Source organism: Haliotis rubra, unplaced genomic scaffold (assembly GCF_003918875.1).
Source record: "Haliotis rubra isolate DU_JTF1 unplaced genomic scaffold, ASM391887v1 Scf2, whole genome shotgun sequence".
NCBI classification, from domain to species: domain Eukaryota; kingdom Metazoa; phylum Mollusca; class Gastropoda; order Lepetellida; family Haliotidae; genus Haliotis; species Haliotis rubra.
Window position 1 is genome coordinate 1780583 of NW_025766002.1, and position 22880 is coordinate 1803462.

Here is a 22880-nt window from a genome sequence, read left to right on the forward strand (position 1 = left end):
ACAGACACACACACACACAAAACAAACAAAAAATTTTAAAAATTAGTTATTTCTCTGGAGGTTTTCCAATGTATATCAATCTAGTTTCTGATAACACAAGAGCGCTATGACATGACTATGACATGAACCTCAAAACATGCAGACATTGTCTGAAAATGCATCCGCACAGGTCACAGAGCCTAGCACCCCTTTAAAATGTTTTATACCCCATAGAGGAGTCTGCTGTGTCACCAGACACTATGCACCAGAATGTCACATCCCATAAGTTCGGCCTGCCCTTGTTACTGCAGTATTGATGTTTGGAGCAGCTAAGCAGTATTGACCCATCTCTCATCAACCATCCTATATCAATGTAAATATTGACAAGTTTGCCAGACATTATTGGAATCTGAAACAACATCAATACCATTACTGGTCACATTTTTAAAATCCAGTTCTAATTTAAAAGTGTGATAAATTCCGTCAGGAGCCCATCATATCCACCATTCTGGCGCGGTCGGTTGTTACTGCATTACCAGCACAGCAGGAAAGCAAAAACGTGTATTATTCAGCCTCGTTTATTATTCCACCTGCTGTATATTCCTATGCTTATCCTACCTGTACTGTACAGAGCAATGTTGAAGCATCCAATAGTACACTTTGGATAACATTCTGGCTACATGCCTATCAACATGTCTGGAACATCCATCAAGAAAACCAAATATTTTGCATAATTTGCTGTGCTGTCTGCTACATTCATCAATTGATAACAAATAATCTGAAATATTTCCTACAGGATATTTCAAACTAACTGAGCGGAGAAGCAGGAACATAAGTTGAAAAGCAAGAAGATAAGTTCTGGAGCAAGAAGATGAGTTGAGAGGCAAGAGGATGAGTTCAGAAGCAAGAAGATGAGTTGAAAGGCAAGAGGTGAGTTGAGAAGCAAGAAGGCGAGTTGAGAGACAAATAGTTGAGTTGAGAAGCAAGAAGGCGAGTTGAGAGACAAATAGGTGAGTTGAGAAGCAAGAAGATGAGTTGAGAGACAAATAGGTGAGTTGAGAAGCAAGAAGATGAGTTGAGAGACAAATAGGTGAGTTGAGAAGCAAGAAGATGAGTTGAAAGACAAATAGGTGAGTTGAAGCAAGAAGCAAGAAGATGAGTTGAGAGACAAATAGGTGAGTTGAGAAGCAAAAAGTTGAGTTGAGAGACAGGTGAGTTGAGAAGCAAGAAGGTGAGTTGAGAGACAGGTGAGTTGAGAAGCAAGAAGATGAGTTGAGAGACAAGTAGATGAGCTGAGAGACAAATAGATGAGTAGAGGGAAAAGTAGAGGAATTGTGAATCAAGAAGATGAGCTGAGCTGCAAGAGGAGGAGTTAAGACGAAAGAAGGTGAGTTGAAAAGCAAGGAAACCTGCAATGTTTCTATGTGTTCACCTATCACACCAATTCCTTATTTAGGCACAAATATGTCCAAGTGCTTGTCATTACCCTGTGTTCAGAGTTAAATATTCAAGGGTGCACAGATTAACTATTATAGAAGTCTTCCTCAAATACCCAAGACCCATCTAATTCCAACACAGCCTGACATAAACATCATCAGATATAGCCTCTCTAGTCCCAGCAGTATTGCAGCATAGTTTAAGGGAAACTTGCATGAGTGGATGGGTGGGTTGGGTTGGTGAATGAATGAGTTTATGAGCAAGAAACCATTAATTTCTGTGCTGTGTTGAAGTGTTGAGCCTACCATCAAGGCTGGAGTGTGGGTGGCTCCCTGTCTGGGGGAAGGATGTGCTGATGTGCCCGACTGCCAATCACACGCACACAATCAGATAGGGAAACAGGTGCCCCTTGTCGAAGACTCACAGTTCACCCAGTCCCAACAGGGCCATAAAACAGCTTCACAACTCTAAGACTTGTTTTACATCATTATTTAGCCATGTTGTTTACTGCGTATTAATAAAATCATAGACCAGGTGACGGTTCCATGTACCTCCCAACAGCGGTAAGGGGTGGGGGGGAACGGTGGAAAGAGGGGGGATAAGAGGAAGCGGAAAGCATGCAGCAATTCTTTGTTGTATAAAACCCAAGACAAAATTATTCGTCACTGGCATTTTCTAGAGCAAAATCATTTGCAAAAAACATCCCAGTCTCTGTGGCTACTTTAATACATTGCTATTAACGGGGTGTTTTTTTAAAGTATTCATAGGAAAAGACAGCAAAGGATTTTGAAAATGATTCATGAGAGTTTTTTGGAAGAACATGATTACCCTTTTTGTAAACACCTGGTGTCATACTGATTTTCAGCTACCCATTCTTGCAAAAGTTCACTGTTATTTAGAATTCCATGCCCAATGGAATCTGAGACTTTTAGATTTCTGCTTTCCATAGAAGCATTACAATTTACATATTTCCAACAGTTTACTCGTAGATGGGATACTCATTACGGATCCTGTATTTGTACTCAACAAATTGCCTTAAAATGTCTGAAATCTACATTGTGTCCAATCAATCAACAGTTACAACAAAAAGAATAAAAAATCATTTTCTAATCACCTGCAATTGTTAACAAATTTACTTTCCATAAACTGTGACAGCGACATGAATTTCAACTTGATACCATACTGAAATAGTGGCAGTGCCAACAACCTGGTGATTCTCCTCCTATCGTCCATGTAGGTTTATACAAGGGGTATAAAGAACACAATCATTATTCATCCCTGGTCTGGTTGGATTAATCTTGTTGACTTGATCCTATCTCCTCCATCCTCCATGTAATACATTAAACTAAATCCCAGGAGAGACGAAGCACATCGGCATGACAAAGCAGAAGATACACTTCTGAATTTCAGGTGCTATCTTTCCAAACACATAAAATAAACTCCACAAATGTTTAATCTGTGATAAGGAATAGTGGACAATTCTCAGGTACGGATTCTGTGCAGTCTCCATTAACTTATGCTTGTTGACTAATGAGTGAGTGAGTTTGGTTTTATGCCGCTTTCAGCAATATTCCAGCAACATCACGACGGGGGACACTAGAAATGGGCTTCACACATTGTACCCAAGTGGGGAATCGAACCCGGGTCTTCGGCGTGACGAGCCAACGCTTTACCCACTAGGCTACCCCATCGCCCCTGTTGACTAATGAGGAGTTATAATTCATGTCTGACTTACTGTGTATTATGCTCATGACATCGACCACTGGTAAACCAAGTTAACTTACAGGCTTCTGTGATGAAACTAGAATACTGACTGCAGCATCAAAACACGTTCTGCACGGCCACATGTTGTGAGACACAATTGTACGTATTTCTGATATAGTCTTCTTTTCAAGAGAATATGTGATATAACAGATCCAAATAAGATAATATAGAATAAAACAAAAACTTTTGAGGTCATCAGTTCAAAAACATTCTTTGTACTTCTTTAAGATGATTAAAAGAAATATTTCACAATTTAAAATTATTTTAGGATAAGAATGAGCATATACAATAACTCCTAAATGAAAATAGTGTCAAATTGCGTTAGAACATCAGAAAATATCTAATATCTGAAATCAACCCAGAATGAGATTTGAATGTTTGTTATTTAATGCTGCAGTCAGCAATATTCCACATGCAAAAGAACATCAGTCTATACTTTAGCAAGTCAGCACCTGATACTTCAGTGATCAACATCATGAGCATTGATCTACCAACTGGGAATTGATGACATACATAAGGCAAGTCAGAGAGCCTAACCACCCGATCATATTACTTGTCTCTTACGACAAACATGGTTACTGTGAACCTTGGATCTTGGTGGGGTAGGGTGGGATGGGGATTTGCATAATCTTATTTGCCGACCTGCATATACGATCACTGTTGGGTTATCAATAACAAGTCTGAAACCAACTCAACTGGTAGGAGAAATGGCAATGGAAAACAGATCAAATCTTCCATAAAAGCGTAAAAGCATTATTGAAAAATATCCCAGATGCATTTAAATTGATGAAGCATTCGAATCCCAGCAGCCGCTGATGGAATAGTGATGTTCGAGCGGCTTTTAGTTGAATTACCATGTCGGTATCAGTCTAGTACGAGCAAGAGTAGACCCCACCAAACATTCATGAACAAAGTTGAAAAAGTACAAAAGTCATCATAGTATCATGTAAAAACAACTGAAAACTATTCAATATTGCGCGTTAACTGTTTCACACAATACATAATTGAAAGGGAGGTAATCAAAGGAAGTAAAAGAAATTGCTTTGTAAATAAAAACTCTGATTAAGGAGATTTAAAGTAATCAGTGAATACTCCAGGATATTTACTGTAAGAATAAATGAAACAACATGGTGGTAGTAACAAATTCTATAACTGTGAGAGAACATATTTTCTGTCACATCAGCAGATTCAGTTGGCCATTTATGCTTAGGTAAGCAATTACAATGAAGCCCCGTTAGTCCGGACTCCGATAATCCGGATGTCTCGCCTCCCGGACGATTTCAGCTTGTTACCAATCTATGCCTATATAATTTGCCTCGATAATCCGGAAATTCGGTTTCTGGAACCGGACGGTAAGTAGCTGTCACCAATCAGTAAAATAAACAGTAAACTGCTTCACAGTCTGGACGCTGTAAGTCGTGTTCACGAACCGTAACAACACCTCCCGGCGATGTATACTTAATTAACTGGCCAACTGGGTTGTTGTTTTAATTAGACATTAAAAGCTCCCGACTGAAGATACTGCACATTTAACTTTGTGAAATGTGACCAAATACCACGTCTCATATTTAACCGATGGATGCAGGAATAATTTGGACATTCAAGGCATACTACAATAGATCGCTTGTTAGACACTACCTCACCTGTGCTGAGGAAGGACGTGATCAGACACGTTGGATCAACATGCGGATGTCACTCGGTAAAATTATTGATGTGATGAATTAAGCTTTACATTAAATGCTTATTTGTTTTTCCAGATTCGTTTCGTTTTTGTAATAGTTAGGGAAGCAACTTGGGTCTTGATTCAGTAGTCCAGACTATTCGCAATCCGGACGAATTTACTGAGAAACGCAACCGTCCGGATTAACGAGGCTTCACTGTATACATAGAGAATTGTCATGGCATCAGAATGAGTGAGTTTGGTCTGATGCTGCTTCACAGACTTTGTCAGTTCTATTGTGACGTTTACCACTTTTGTGTTGTTTGTTGTTTCACACCACACTCAGCAATATTCCAGCTATGTGGCAGCGGTCTGTAAATAATCGAGTATGGGCCGTACAATCCAGTGATCAACAGCATGAGCATCAATCTACACAATTGGGGACCACTTTAGTGAAACCCATGATCATGGATAAAATATACATTATATAACACAAAATATATAATTAATTATGATTCTCTTATGATATAACATCTGAAATCAAGGCCTTAAAACAGTATAACAACATATATATTCAGTTTGAAAGATGAATGAATGTAACACTATGCTGATGCAGGTATTAGTGTACTGAAGGGAAGGTTGACAAATGGAAGCTTGTCAGACACCTTACACTGCACACTAAACATGCTCAATAACATACACTCATAATGGTCAAACAAACTGCCGTCAACCATGCCGTTAATTTCAGCAAAAGCAGGCAGGACAGTCCAAAAATGGGAATAACTGATGAGTCAGCTAATTTTCATGAACGTGTGAATATTCAACGAATCGACCAATCATTTCAGAACATGTGACATCAATGCTTTACATCTGAAAAACGCCTTCCGTGTTCCTGATACATAATTTGCACAAGCACAAAGATATAAAAAAATAACATAACTTTTAACATTTAAACAGATGCATTCATGTCACATGACACATAAACGCAGATTTTAGTACTCAATAGTGACAGAAAACAAGAACAAAACGAAAACATTCCCTTTGAGTAAACCGAGATCAGCGATGCAAATCTTTACCCACTTTGCAATCAATGTTAAACATTACACTAGCACTGATCACACATCTAGCTACACTATATGTATAACGGAACCAAGATCAGCATTGTTGGTTTAAAAACACTTGCCTGTGAGTCACAACATAATTTGATTATATTGTATTACAATTGTTGCAGCTCTGATTAAATTTGTTAATATGGGAGAATGCAGGGTCAACGTGCTGGGAGAAGAACTTACTTTCACTGAGCACGGCCAAAACGCCTGAAATAATAGTGTACTGCTGTAAATCGATTCTTATGGTTCGTAAATTCCATTCCCACGGTACATCATTGTGTGTGTTATGGAACAAACTACTTTCCTAATGATACGGAGGACTTGGCTACCACGACGACACAGTACAGAGATAAACACAATAAGCTGGTTGTGTACGTTCAATCTAATTAGATGGAAACATTAAATATTAAATGATTGTTCTGTGTGTGCAGGAATTTTATTTCACAAATCTGGAAATCACCAGACACATGTCACTGACTGCACATTTTTTCAAATGTGATATGCAATATTTGACGCCAGTTGTTTGTTGATGTCGTAACTAGATATCACATGTCAACCATTTAATATATTCTGTATTAACATTAGATACAAATTTATCGCCTACAGCCATAAGCGAATCAAAATCCAGGTTGGAATTGGTCTTTAGCAATCCATGCTTGTCGTAAGAGGTGACTAACGGGATCGGATGGTCAGACTTGCTGACTTGCTTGGTCATCGTATCCCAATTGCGTAGATCAATGATCATGATGTTGATCACAGGATTGTCTGGTCCAGACTATATTATTTGCAGACCACCACCATTTAGCAGGAATATTGCTGAGTGTGATGTTAAACAACACTTAAGACAGTATTGCAGTTATAGCACGGCATGTAAGCATGATGGAGGATGAAAATAAAGGGCTAATCTGAGATGTAATGATCCATAGGCTCCTGGCATGCCTATGAGATACAACTCTGCTGAATGAACAGACTGCACCAAATATATGTTAAAAAATTCTATTGTGAAGAGTCATATCAAAAACTGGCCTGTGTGTGAAAACTAATTTAATATCCCACACAGTGTCAATTCAATTTCAAATTCCCTTACATTCAGAAGGAAGACAATCACACCCCTTGGCAGGTAGGAAGGCATGGAAGGCATCTACCAATAATCTTCCTTTGTATTACTGAATCAATTTTGAATTATTCCTAAAGCAGGTGCCATCTGTCATTTATTTACTGTAAGCAAGCAATAAGCAAAAGTATATCCAACCTAATATACTGAAGACAACTAGTAAGGGAACAAGCATGTATCTAAAAGAATATTTGGAAAATGGATGGCAAACACCCAATGTGTGCCTCTTAATGAAAACTAATCCATTTTATACATTCTATGTGTTCCCTTATTTTTGTCCATGAGTATATTGTGTATGTTGCGGACTTATATTTGTAGAATCTTAAAGATAACATGAGAGTTCATCCCATTTCATGTAGCATGCAATAACCACCAGCCAAGAATGAGTGAGTGAGTGAATTGGGTTCAAAGCCACTTTGAACATCATTTCAGTTATGTCATAGAGTGCCAGCTTAATGTTGGAAGAAAAGCGTGAAGTGAAAAAGGTCTTAGACATTCAGAAATTCATGAGCATCGGCACAGTGCCGAAAAATCAAGGATCTGCACCAGAAAAATCTGGGATTTAGATCAAAACCTTGCACATCTAAGGGAAGCAACTCTGTGAAGTGTGTAAAAATGAGTTAGACTGGTTGACCATTGCCCCTTCTACCTATCAAGTGAGTGAGTGAGTGAGTTTGGTTTTACGCCGCTTTTAGCAATATTCCAGCAATATCACGGCGGGGGACACCAGACTACCTATCAAGAAATAAAGAACATAGAAATCTCCTTACATCTCTAATAATACCACCAGACTGCAAAACTCCATGGAGGAACAGCTGCTGCCCTGATCCCAATAAACCAACGAAATGTCCGCAAAGAAAGGGTGTAAAATCCCTCCAATACAAACAATATAAGAAGGAAAAACACAAGCAAATTCATGGAATTCTCTGACACCCAAGGAGAAAATCATCACCCAAAGATCTTGAAATTCAACATTCATACTTACTCATCTTCAAACCTAGAATTCAAATTGCATCATAAAAACAAATGTCGCATAGCATGTCTGTCAAAAAATGTTTTCACATGTTGAACATTACGAAAAAGCCTTCTGAACCTTTTTACCCCAGAATTTTTTTTCTCTCTCTGTCTCACTCAAAATCTGGGTGATTTAATTAAAGTGTGGTTGATACAATCTGTGGCTCTCAGCACCAGTGTTTCCACCCTAAAGCACCGAGAGGCGGAATGAAACAGGAGGGGAGAAGGCAAGGGGGCCTGCCGAGACCAAAGGGGATTGTGCCCAGGCCAGGGTAGATGTGTATCATTCTAACACATCTAAGGCTACAAGCTAAGAGATAATGAGACACTTCCAAAATCCTTTTATCTCCCTGAGAACATGTATCCAAGGAAATATAACACTATTCCCAGCCTCGAGGTGTCTGGCATGGGCACAATTTCCTACAAATTGTTGGATGTGTTTAATTGGGAGAAGTAAGACATAGTTTAAGTCATCTGAATTTAATGAGAGACATCATCCTGAACTGATACAGGCCTGTGAAGTCATCCAAGGTGTCATACAGTTCCATGGTGTCATATAGTATTGATGATGCTTTTCTAATTCAGCTTCGAGAATGGTAATCATTTGAAATTTGAAATTCAATAAATGATATGTTCCAGCAATTGCTACTTTTGCCAACTCAAAATAAAAATCTTACAGGACACCATAATCATTGGTATCATTGAAAACTTTCTAGAAGGGAACATGTACATCTGATGCAAACACATTGTGCCAATCTCTACAGTGAAGTGAAAACCAATACACTGTCTGCTGAAATCTCAGCTATGACCAACGAGCAGAGAATCTCGGTCTGTATATATTTATATACCTACAATAATACCTGCAAGAAGCCTGACAGCTTATAAGATGGAGCTGTGCCATCCATTTGTAATTGGAACTAGAACCATTTTGTTTCCAAAAAATACCAAAATCCCCTCATGGTGTGCTACTACAAATTCCTAAAAACTTCAAATTTATCAAGATTGCTGCATCAACGAACACCTACACTGGCACCGAATCAAGCAAGTCTGTGTCAAAGTCGGAAAATTAATCTCAAGCAATGAGCTTGTGTTATCTCTTGCTTGAACCCCTCCGAGGTACATCGACGTCAGAGGAGGAACCGGAGACACCCCAGTCATGGAGATAGCTGTTATCTACTACCTGGGTACAAGCACCGTATCATCCTCCCACAGGGGGATCAGTCTGTCGGAGGCACACTGAGGGGAGAGAGGGCACGAGAGGGAGGGGGTTGGGTGGGGCATGTCGATGTGGGGGATTCCAACAGAAACATACATTAACACATTAATGTTAATACTTTCTACCTTAATCACATATCACATTAGAATTATAAGGTTTTGTGTATTTGTTGTTTAACACGATAGTCAGCAGGATTCCAGAGATATAACGAGTCTGGACCACACAATCCAGTGATTTGATGATTTGATAAAGATCATTGTTTTCAGGTAAGATGAACCAGGCCAATGAGGCTGCCGAATCCACCAATTGTGAAAGATCTAACGGTCAACATAAGCTGCTTGGAATCCTCATAGGGTAAGTTATAAGGTACTTATACCTCATGCTGTTGTTTAAAGCATGGATGGTGAATAAATATCTTGATATTCCTAAGTTAGTGGATCGCAAAAATACAGCTGGTCTTTAGAAGTGAGCTGTTCGTAATTGTATGATCATCAGAATAAGCATAATATACACAATTCTGTCATATTTTGACATATACATTACTCATAATACCTTTAATGAAATGCCTGCAAGAATAGACACCTACAGTAAACAGTTTAGATTGGAAATTTGCATGAAGCAAAATCTTACAAAACCATATTCTGAAGAATCATAATTTATAACTTGATTAATAACAACCAATGACTAACTTGTCCACTGCCAGTTATAAAATATCTGCTGGCCAGACATTATTTGCGAACACTTTTTATTAGCACTTATACCCGTGAAGATCAGGGCTAGAATTGATCTTCAGCAACCCATGCTTGTCGTAAGAGGCGACTAAGGATTGGGTGGTCAGGCTCGCTGACTGGGTTGACACATCATTGTATCCAATTGTGCAGATCTGTTTGCTCATGCTGTTGATCACTGGACTGTCTGGTCCAGACTCGATTATTTACAGACCCCCGCCATATAGCTGGAATATTGCTGAGAGCAGCGTAAAACTAAACTCACTCACTCACTCACTATTAACACTTATTTCATTTGTATTTATTTCAGTTCTTGAAGTTTACTGACTTTAAATTCTATATCTCTTTATAAGGCTGTCTATTAATAAATGTATGTGGATGTTAAAACTTGTAGGGGCACGTGAAGCCCCTCACTATAAGACTGGGCACATCAGTTCCTTCAATAAAACACCAGGCTGGGGCAAGCTGTTTGAGGTGGAATGGGGCCAGAGCCACAGATACCCACAAAAAGATAAGTTGTGTCTTCTATCTACATAGTCGTGATGTAATTCTAGATACAGATATAAGGGAAGGCAAGAATGGGGCACCTGCCTCATAGGGGGGTAGGGTGGGGTGAGAGTGAGGGCTGGAAATGCAGACAACGTTGATAATACTTATCTACAATTTCTACCTGCACACAGCAAGTGTTTTTTTCTGAACCACGGGAGAGAGACACAGTTTAAGAGCTGCTGGAGAAACAGTGGAGAGAAAGGTACATGGTTGTTGATGGAAAAACAGGGCAGTATATGTATTTATCAATGACAAACAATGTTGTGCCTGGAGTGAGTAAGTGTTGATGAATAAACAGTCTGGACCAAACAAACCAGTGATTGATATCATTCCAAATCATCCTCACCATCGATGTATAACAACATGCTGTCCGCGAAGTAGTGAGTGAGTGCGATTAGTTTTACGCCGCACTCAGCAATATTCCAGCTATATGGCGGCGGTCTGTATATAATCGAATCAGGACCAGACAATCCAGTGATCAACAGCATGAGCATCGATCTGCGCAATTGGGATACGATGACACATGTCAACCAATTCAGCAAGCCTGACCACCCGATCCCGATAACCGCCTCTTACGACAAGCATCTGCTAAGTAAGACAAACAGTAAAGTCATCCATCTTACTGGTGCTTGGTGTGGCGGTGTCTTGAAGAAAACATTTACATATTGAACACATGTGGGAGAGAGAAACTGAGTGGGTACAAGTTCAAATGAACCATGAGTCAAGCATTGATTTAGTGATGTCAAGACTACAGCAACACAAGACTGGTGAGGCCCAATGGTTGATCTGTAGTACATAGTTCAAGGGGCACCTGCCACCCAACCAGATGCAGTTTGAGTTGGGGTAAGGTAGATTAACATAGTCTCTGAAAATGTCATTTTGAGAGAAACAAGCCACAACACTTGAATTGAAAAGGAGCCTGAATTCGATGAGAGTTCTTGAACATGTGGAATATGTATACATGTGTCATTTAGGGCTAAACAGTAAGGGCTGGGTTAAGAGGATGAGGTTAGGTGAAATTGGGTTTAACATCGTTCTTATCAATATTTCGCTCATATGATGACGTTCATGCGTGTGTATGTGTAGCTGCGGCTGCTTGTACTAGCCCAGACTGAAGCTGGTTTTATAGTAATAGCCCACTGAGATACCATGCCGCAGTGAAGCATGAATACCCCACTCAGACACATTATACTGACTCTGAGCCGACCAGTCATTGATGTACCCATTAATGCCGAGCGCCAGGCAGGGACCAAAAAGTGCCATATTTTAACGTCTTTTATATGACGCGGTCTGGGGATCGAACCCAGCGACCTTCCACCCTCCGCGGACGCTCTAACCACTACACCACGGAGGCGGTCGGGTTAAGAGGGAATAATATGGTTCAGGGACTGTGAGACCGACTTGGGGCTAAACTGAATTTATGATTAGCTGTAGAATGTCAACAAAATTTGGAAGGCAGTTATGATGAATTAACCCATCAACCTGACATGGAAAGAATAACCATTGGGCAAGATGCCTTTGTACAACATGGTCTATATCAGTTCTGGTATCATTAGACAAAAAAACTTCTTCCAAGAAAAACATTACACTGGCATCTGCCATGGGGTGATAGAGAGAGGGGTATATACCAGGAAAGCTGTATAAAAACAGGCAAAGAGAATCACTGGTGTGGATGTAGTGTCAGTTTTCCCCGGAAAGTAGGTGTGAGATAGCTCTGATAGGGGAGCATGAATCAATAGACCCACCTGCTTCATCCTGCACCTTGCTTGGGGAGGGGGGTCACAGAGGTGTGGGGGAGGGGACTAGGCAGTGTGGGGAAGGGAAACTAGGTGGTTGAGTCAAGAGGGTGAGGCAAGGTGTGCGGGTTAAGGTACCTCATCGGGTGGGGTGTGGCATGTGCCGGAAGGAAGTATGATGTCAAGCAAAGATAAGGAGGCCATTCAGGTGTTTAGGTGGAATCCCAACCCGTAACATCACCAAGAATACAAGGGACGAGCATTCTAAAACAATAAGTAATTGTCTTGGTCATTGTCAAAGTGATTCAGATAATTAACAAATTAAAGAGTACCAATATTTACCACTGGAGTTATCTTTTGATTGGATAGTTGAAAATGTTCTAATGAACTGAGGGCACTTGTCTCTTCAGAGGGCATATGATGTACTAACTCAGGGCATGTACCTGCCGGACTGAACTGAGGGTACCTGCAGGAATGACCTGAAGGTATCAGAGGGAGCAGAGGGCACCTGCTTGACTGAACTGATGGCTACTGCTAGACTGAACAGAGGGCACCTGCAAGACTGCTGGTACAAAAATGACAGGCAGGCTTCTAGAGAACATTTCATGACTTTACCTCATATATCACCTGAAGACAGCCTCACGGGTCAAATTTGGCTTGAATAAGGGTAATTCACTGCAATGGCACATTCCTTGTGTTGGGAAGGGGGAAGGGGGATGGGAGATGAAACAGGGAGGCCATTTGGAATATCTCTGTCAGTGAGAGCCTGGGCAGGAGGGATAAACTAGCATCATCACTACATCTTGATCTCCTCAGCATGGCTTAACTCCAACATATTCATTAGCACAATTCAAAATAAAAATAAATTATAGGGCACGTCTACACCAAAAGTTACAATGATGGCATTTACCCCATTAAGCTATAAATAAAAAGATACCAAAGGGTTTCCACATGTTTCTCTCACTATCGAAGTGTTCATACCAACACTCAACATCAACAATCTAGGAAACAATTACAGGATCATCTATATTAAACTGACAATGACAGAAGACAATGTTAGTTTGTTAGTTTCTCATTATCCTCATAAACAATCTAAGTTTACTCTGCACATTTTCAGCAGAATTCAGTATGGCAGCATCGGAAAAATCCATTAACATGATGAGTTATCTCCCTTTGACCAGACACCCACAGATGCACACTGCCTATCTCTGATTTCCACACAAATCACAGCAACAGCTATTATGAACATTCAAACAGTGACATTTCCAAGTACTTCCCAGACATTCAGAAATGATGCACGTTGGCCCATGATAAGGTAGCATCATGGAAGATATATTTCGCACATTCACGTAAACATGTACCATAAATGGGGAAGGTTATAGCGTATTTGATACACACAATCTCTCAATCCCCCAGGCCTGTGATGGCTCCAGGGTTTGATGAAGGGAGCCTCTAGGAAAACTGCCTGGTGTTCCCCCCACAAAGAAATATTCTACCTTATCTGTAAACACACTCACTTTGAACTCTTTACAGGCTGATGTGCAGTTACTGTTATCAATTTTGATGTGTGTTAATGAACTTGGAAAGTTGCAGACAAAATGTTGAAGAAACCGGAAATTATATACATGTACTTCCTCTGTATTTACTCTTCAGCACTGAGGATATTTTGAAGAAATATGACAAATAAATGAACCTCGAGATGAAAGCAGTTGTTGTTTTAATGTTCAGAAATAAAGAGGGAGGATGTTTATGTTAGATTTCATTTTGACAGAATAAATTTGCGTCTTTTAACGTCTTCATGTCAATTACTTGCATTGCCCCAAAGAACACTTGAAACGAGCTATTAACATAGGTGTATGATATCGGAAAATAGAAATATTTCTGTATGTTTTATTCTTCAAATACATATATTGTGGAGGAACTTAAAACCCTTGAGAACAATTAACCTCTTCAGTTATATTTATGAAGCTTTTAGCAATATTTCAGCAATATCATGGCAGTGGACACAACAAATGGGCTTCACACAATGTACCCATGTGGGGAATCAAACCTGGTTTCAGTGTGACGAGCAAATGCTTTAACCACTAGGCTACCCCACTGGCCCCTTTTCAACCAATATAAAGTATATATATACACATATGCCCCTTGAAATGACCAATACTACAGCACATTCTCCTGTCGCACCAGTTTGTACCAGCCCAAGCGAATTAACATACTAAAAACTGAATCCAACTCAAGACTGGCATGTTTCAGCTCCAGCGGCTTTGATTAGGGCTCCATTTAAACAAAAGTACCAAATCTGTGTAAGTGTAGTCATAAATTTGAGATATATTGCATTCGACCACTTTTTAAAAGCATGTGTATTCATAGAACATTTCAGTGTTCGAAAAGGCTGTTCCAGTCTCCTCCCCATTCATGAATACTGTCTTATCAGAATGCTTGTTAACACTACATCAAAATCAGCAATGACAGACATTTATGCATTCATCCCCGACAAGAAACGGATATTTCAGGATATTTTAAAAGAAAACCATGATTAAACTTATCAAGCATTTATCATTTTTGATAACTAAAGCCTAAATGCAACATTTCTTACTACAAATTGAATATGACAGCAGTGAGTAATACGGTTTATTTAGTTCTAACAGAATATGCTGACAAACTAAAAAATGTAACTTTTTTCCTCAAATCACAGATTATTTGCTCAGGCATCCCAAATTGGCTCATTCCACATCAATTAATTTATCTTTTAAATCATTTCTACATCAGGTCAAAGGTCAAGACATTTCCTTTTCAAAGAAATTGAAATAGAAGAGCAGTCACAGATCCCCAAAATACAGCTGGTTCCAAGACATGTAATTATATCCTGCCATATTAGACAAATTTGCCAAGAAACATGAGCCAGCATTAAGGATGGACCCACTTGGGTTCTTGCTGCTTAATCACTTCTCCCCCTGTAGTAATCTCCCTTGAGATGGGCGGATTACAAACTCCTCCAGATAAATCTTAGATAAACACATCTCTTTAAGGAATTGCTTCAATTAAACAGTTAATAGGAGCTGGACATCTTACGGTATACATGAATGTAGCTTTGCATCTGGTTTTATGCAAGGGTAATTTATTTGGAGGTGACGACATTCTGTGCTTCTGTTTAATTAATGTGATATTCATCAAATTAAGGATTTTTCTGGCTTCATATTCTCAAAACTGGTTAGTTTCCTTCCATATTTAATAGAAGCTATCACTCCTCATTACACACTATAAAAGGTTCATCATGTGATAAAGGTACCTAATGAGAACAGGTGTGGTATTTCATTTATTACCAATGTTAAATTTAGACATGAAAACAATAAAAAATAAATTCCTTTATCTGAAAAACCCAAAATGGTGAATATACAAATTCATAAGATGCAATAAATAGACATATCTTAACCTCTAATCTCACTGCTTCCTGGGTAAGGAGGAATGTTGCATTAATCTTATTTCATTTTGATAAGCAATTTACATTTAGTTCCGACGGATACATTAAGTTTCTTTCATATACAAGCAAAAAATTCAATTGAAACAAAGTCTGATTAAATTAAATTGTGCAAATTGTTGGTCCTTTTCAAGCATACAGAACGTCATCAAAGATCCATTTATTACATGGGATCAAGCACGTTTCAGCCATGCCATAAGTCCTGTATCACCTCAGATTCTGCTTCCAGAATGAACTAGAACAACCAGTGAATGATAAGTGTCCAAAACATCTAATCCTCTACAAAGATAAAACCAGTATCGGGGTCTCAGCTGAGAGGTAGAGTTCTTCGGTGCTCATCCAAATATTATCCTTTCTGTGACCAACCAATCAGCTGTCAGTCCATTCAAACATGTTGTACTAGAAGGGTAATCAGGACTTGAATACCAAAGTCCGGCACTGGATGTGTACGTTCACGCTCTTACACTCTGCCATCACTTATATATCACTTATCTCGAGCTGCAGATTAAACTAAGAAGATCTGTTGCTATTATTGATGTTCATGTTGTGTGAGGTGGACAGTTGCAGGTGGTGACACACAGGGTATATCAACATGAGTTACCTACCTTTAACATAAAGCATAGCCGCATATGAATATGCCACCCCGACATCATTCTCTGCGACGCATTCATATCTCCCTGCGTCGGATTCCTGACTGTTCTGAATCTGAAGATAGCCTGGAAATGAACAAGCAGACATATACACATTTATACAACCTTTTATTTCAGTCCATTAACCCAGACCATGATCATTTCATAATTTAAATGATTTTTTCATTTTGGGTGAGTGAGTGAGTGAGTTTGGTTTTATGCCGCACTCAGCAATATTCCAGCTATATGGCGGTGGTCTGTAAATAATCGAGTTTGGACCAGACAATCCAGTGATCAACAGCATGAGCATCGATCTGCGCAATTGGGAACCGATGACATGTCAACCAAGTCAGCGAGCCTGACCACGCGATCCCATTAGTCGCCTCTTACGACAAGCATTGGTTACTGAAGATCAATATTCTAACCCGGACCTTCACAGGTCCATTTTTGTGAACAGGTATTGACATTTGTGTGGCTAAAGAAAATAAATGTTCCAACACAGAACCAGAATGACTTAAAGGCATACTGTGACTAAATGAGATTTATTTAAAGCTGCCATCATGGCAAATCAGTCCTATCATGGCATCTTAGCTAAATGTGGGAGGAGTGAGTGAGTGCATGAATGAGTTTAGTTAAACGCCGCTTTTAGCAATATTCCACAATATCATGATGGGGACACCAGAAATGGGCTTCACACTTTGTACCCATGTGGGGAATCGAACCCGGCGAGACAAGCGAACACTTTAACCACTAGGCTACACCACCACCCATAATGTGGAGGAATGGGCAGAGCATATCCTGGCATGGTCAAGGGACTCAACTCTGCACAGTGAATTGTAGAGCTACAGTGAATACAAATACATGATCCCTCAGAAATTAAGAAATTTATTAAACAAATTATTTAACCAGTTGCTGTTTGAATAACTCATATCATAAATGCCATGAAGGTACTCCCTTGGAGATTAATAGCTTGCTATTTCTGGTTGCTGAATATTCCCCAATGATGTGATTATGATTATCTTCTCCAATCTTTTGTCAGTCAGTTGTAATGAACACACAGATCAAGCTATTTACTGACTTTGAATGAAAGAAACTAGCCTTATCTACACGCATTACATCATAAAAGAGTAACCTCCCCTTGAACACCTGTCATTAACTTTCCTCTCAATTAGAATCCAGCTCTTTAAAATGTTTTTCTTACAAATCAAGATCCTGATAACATTCAGCAAGAAACATCACTTGGCAAGTTTTAAAAATTCTTTAATGCGCAGTAACCAACACGTTCGGGAAGATTTCTTGAGCATCTGGAAACAACATCAGCAATGGGACTGAAGAGCAATAAACATGTTCTCGTAAGGATGTTATAGCTCGGATTATGACGTTTGTGTTGCCACTTGGCAAAAACTGGCGGCTTTCTCCCATGATTTACAGAAACCATGTTTACACTGTACAGGCTTATCATGCATGGGTCCATCGTAAAGATATAACGCGGCTTTTTCAGTGTATAACAACAGTCAGGCTGTGGGTAGGCACAGATCTCACTACCAACTTGTTCCTCAACATGCTCACATAGCATTCGGTGGTCTTTCAGCTTTGTCTTCTTCTTCTCAATGAAATTTTATTAGCAATGTAAATATTTATCCTTCTGAGAAAAGATCATTCTTCTTTTTTTTTTGCTGTTTGGGTTACCATATCTCATAGGTGGCTGTATTTTTTCAAAAACAAGGCAGCTTGATCTTTTTTCACCACGAATGTTGAAATGATGATGGAACATTTTTTGCCTTTTTTTATAAAAGGAAATTCTATGCCTTCATAACGTTTCACAGGAGACTTCATCGGGACAAAGGATCATTGCTGAATCAGGAAAACTAGTTCAAAACAATCACACAATCTTAAGCTGTTGGATTGGTTAGAGTTTTGTTTAGTGTGCATGCAGCTCTAAGTAATATTACAGCAATTTTCAACAATACAATACCGGAAAAATCCACGGCACCTTCCCAAACCACTGATCTAAAGAACTTCAGAAGAACAGTACAAGGACTGGGTCTGGGAAGGTTACAAACAATGACGACAGTTTGAGGTAGATAAACCATAAACTTTTTAAAACTTTTAACTGTTTTTAAGGCTTCACATACATAAGTACTGTTAATATTCTACAATTAATCTTGAAAGATTGTCAGTGAAACCAAGTATAAGTTCCTTTACATATCTTTCCCACTAGTTTGGTTTGCCATGGTGGTCTACAGGTTTAAGGTGGAGCAACACACAGTACAGAGTTATGTCCCCTGCCTATCAGGATCCTCTGATCCTTCCATTAGATACACATTCATCCCATACAGATCATGTCTGCTCACGACTCATTTACAGCAAAGTGAAACTCATACTTCTAGACTCACTGAGTTTGGTTTTACGCCGCTTTTAGCAATATTCCAGCAACATCACGGCGGGGGACACCAGAAATGGGCTTCACACATTGTGCCCATGTGGGGAATCGAACCCGGGTCTTCGGCATGACGAGCCAACGCTTTGACCACTAAGCTACCCCACCGCCCCCATACTTCTAGAAACTCTGCTTGTTTCACTACTCTCATCACCATGGCTTTCTGGATATTTCTCAATAACAGTGATCATTCAGCCTTCTTTATTTCATAAATAGTGGGGCAGTGGGGTAGCCTAGTGGTTAAAGCATATGCTCGTCACGTCGAACACCGGGTTCGATTCCCCACATGGGTACAATGTGTGAAGCCCATTTCTGGTGTCCCCCGCCGTGATATTATGGAATATTGATAAAAGCAGGGTAAACCCAACTCACTCACTCATAAATAGTGACCAGATAAATAACTGTTGTTTGTGTCCAGAGGCCAAAATAATCTTTCAGACTCATACCATGTCCACTGTTATACATTTCAAAAGGTGAAGTATCTACTCACAAACTAAAATTTGTTATATAATGTTTGTAGTTCTTACCTGAGTCTAAGAGGGTGATTCTTGGATCTGTCATATCAACAGGAACATGGTCTTTCAGCCACAAGATTGCTGGTTCTGGGGTCCCCGCAGACTCACACTGCATTATGGCATTGTGACCCTTCTCTACTGATTTCAAACTAGGGTTTACTGCTATCCGGGGATAACCTCCTGGAAAGTCTGCAAAACAGAGACGTATTACATATGCATTTCTGTCTCGGAAGAACATTCAATTTACAGTCCTGACTTTCGTTCTTTTTGGGTATACAGATCTAGATGGTGAAAAATTTGGTCAGAACAGTGAAAAACAATAACAAGCAAAAAATAATAGGCATTGTGCAGGAATTTTGAAACTGTCATTAAGATTGATTTGGAGCAATATGAAGAAAACATAATGACCTAAATCACAATACTCAGTAAATAGCGTTGAAAAATATAAGACTCATCCATATATATACCAGGGTGCCGATCTACAAAACAACCTTAGAGCTAAGGTGATCGTAACTCCCATACCTCAATATAGACTTACAACGGTCTTAGCGATAAGGTTGCTTTGTACAACAGCACCCTTGGATGATTATTTTTAATCAAAGAAATCTTCAACTTTGGTGGTAAAAATCTGTGGATCTGTAAACCCATTAAGAACAAATGCATGGCCTGATTGGTACATATGTATAACACATAGGAATATATAGACATTATGTGGAGGACACATGGTCCAGCACTGACAGGGAACAAATGTTTACATATTTCATCACCTGATGAAATTACACTGTCATCAACAAGATGACAAATTAGACATGACACAGATTTATCAGACATTTACACAAATCTTCTTAAAACAAACAGTTAGTTTGCCTTGTTTTTGGAATGGCTATCAAAGGGAAGCAACTCTCTACAGACTTGGGTTAGCTCCCTTTGATTGTTGACAGCGGGGAGCGACGGTTAGTTGCAACACAAAATGCTTACATTCACAGATGCAGTGTTAGCTTTGGTGCAGAGTACATAGGGGCAATGCCATGTGTGTGTGGTTCACATTTAAACAAATAACTAACTACACATCACAATAACACAACAATTATTCACAATTTCACAGCAGATAAATTGGCATTTAGAAGTTGGTGTGATGAACAATGAGGAGAGCTCTATGGATATACAACTTCTTTAATATAATATGAGCGATGATGATTTGCTTGATAACGGTGTTAGTAGCTACACCAAAATGTCGCTCATATTATATTAAAGAAGTTGTACATCCATAGAACTCTCCTCGTTAATTTCACAGCAGTTTATGGGTTTCAAACAAACATGTTCAAAATTGGAAAATTTCAAAACATGAATTAAAAAGATGCGACATTTCAACTTGTAAGTTATCAAAATGAACGAAACGTGGATTTCCTTGATAACACACCCACATTGCATGCAAATTTTGTTAGTATTTGGAGAATGTACACTGGTTGACTACGAAGACTATTGATTTTCACTAACAGAAATATAATTTTTCAATTTGGACATAACTTTTTACTAGTTCTCACTTGCTTAATAATTCTTGACATAACGATTAACACACAACCAAGGAAGGGCAAATACCCATGTTAACAAGAGGGTTACAACACGAAAGGTGTGAAACACAGCCCTGCAAGAAAAACCTGAATCTTTTTGGTTTCACAGAAAGTATGAAATCTGACAGAATGGTGACATACAAAGAACATGAAAACACATAACACATATTTATATAATACAGAGGTTTCTTGTAACTCTTTCCTCGCCTTGTTGTTTCCGAACAATGGCATTAACACATGGCAGCCACTAGTTTAAAGCCTGAGTCAAGTAAAATTCTTTCAGGTGAGCTCCATTTTGGTAAAATTCTGTAAAGTAAGCCTTGTAAAATGTCTAGCAATCCTGAGTCAAATAAAATTCTGTTTTGTGAAGTAAGCCCATGTCAAGTAAACTTCTGCAAAATGCCAAGTCAGCTTGGCTAATAACTGATATAAAATGACTTTGAGCCAAACAGTCCTTTTTTAATACCCATAATGCAAAGTGGCAGGGTGACCAGAAGTATTCCCTTTTAACATGAGATAGGGCCATGTGCCAGGCAATCAAATCTCTGACCTGCCTTTTCTGGGCAGACACTCTATCTGCTACACCTAAAGATTTACCTTGGTACTGTAAGTTGCAGGGTAGTGTTAGCTAGTCTCAAGGGAGTGAGTGAATGAATTTAGTTTTACGCCGCTGTTAGCAATATTCCAGCAATATCACGACAGGGGACACCAGAAATGGGCCTCACACATTGTACCCATGTGGGGAAGAAAAGCTGGGTCTTCAGCGTGACGAGCAAATGCTTTAACCACTAGGCTACCCCCTAGCCTCATGGGAAAAGCTTTTGCTTGTCATCCCAAAGGCCTTGTTCAAGTTCCTACAGGAGTACATTGTGTGAAGCCTGATTCTGGTGCACCATGGTGTGTTATTACTGAAATATTTCCAAACGTATTGTAAATCCATATCACTAACATAAGTGAACCCTAATTTTGTCTGGCTGCATTTTCAAATTTTGATTCAAAATTTTATTAATTAAAAATTCGGCTATTTATGTTTGAGAAACCTCTGTATTGTCCTACCGGAGCTAAAGGGATCCCACCTTCAACACCAAGTGATACGGAGCATAAATGGCCAAAGCAGAAAAAATAACATTGTGGCATGGGAGATAACTCTTACAATAGGAAAGTGGTTTCACAAGACACATAGTTTGCAAGTTAAATACATGTACATGTTTTTTACCTTCATATTTAACTACCCAAGGATTAGCACCTGTTGGTTAAATGGAAAAACACATTAAATACTCATAAAATAACTTTGATTCTTTTATTGTCTTTCTTTTCTGACCTTGTAAACTTTGTTTTACTTAGGATCGAAAATATTTTCAAAATATAACTGACATTGGCCACACCAAGGTTCGGTATTAAACAGATGTCAACATGAAAAGTGTGAGCAGTATTTTCTGATTTGTGTTTTCTTTTTATGAAAATGCAGAGATGTTTGTGTCTAAATATCTTTTCCTGACTTGACGCTAAAATGTATTGAACAGATTTGGGAATTGAAAGTGACATATATTTCAATAGTGTCTCTATCAGTATTCACTGTCATAAATCAACTATTTTATCATAGTCAATGTTGTAAGGTTCGTTTACTACTTACAGTGTTAACTAGCTGTTGAAAATCTTCAAGTATTAAGTTATATAAAAACTTAAGCTCGAACCTTTTACAAGTCACAAGCAATTTCATTTTCTACTCTGTAAGTATTACAACTGAAACTTGATTTAGTATCAGGTAATGTCATTATCATTTGAAAACTGGAATTTTGCTCTAAATATGATAGTCTTAGCATTTTTCTAAAAAAGAAGAATTAAAAGTGAAACATACAGATTCATTACTCGTGTACCTTTGCACATAAAACATGTCTGTAACTTCAAGACATGAAATATGAAAACCTACTTCTTTTGGGA

At 38.9% G+C, this 22880-nt stretch overlaps 1 protein-coding gene across 1 annotated transcript in view; it reads right to left on the minus strand.

The window, feature by feature from the left end:
• LOC124275257 (tyrosine-protein phosphatase Lar-like) overlaps nt 1-22880 on the minus strand; it is a 168005-nt gene that overhangs the window by 91040 nt on the left and 54085 nt on the right. The window contains exons 4-5 of the mRNA XM_046710737.1: nt 19381-19557; nt 16390-16500 (exon numbers count right to left, since the gene is read on the minus strand). Coding sequence (XP_046566693.1) covers nt 16390-16500; nt 19381-19557 — 288 coding nt within the window. The remainder of the gene's footprint in view (nt 1-16389; nt 16501-19380; nt 19558-22880) is intronic.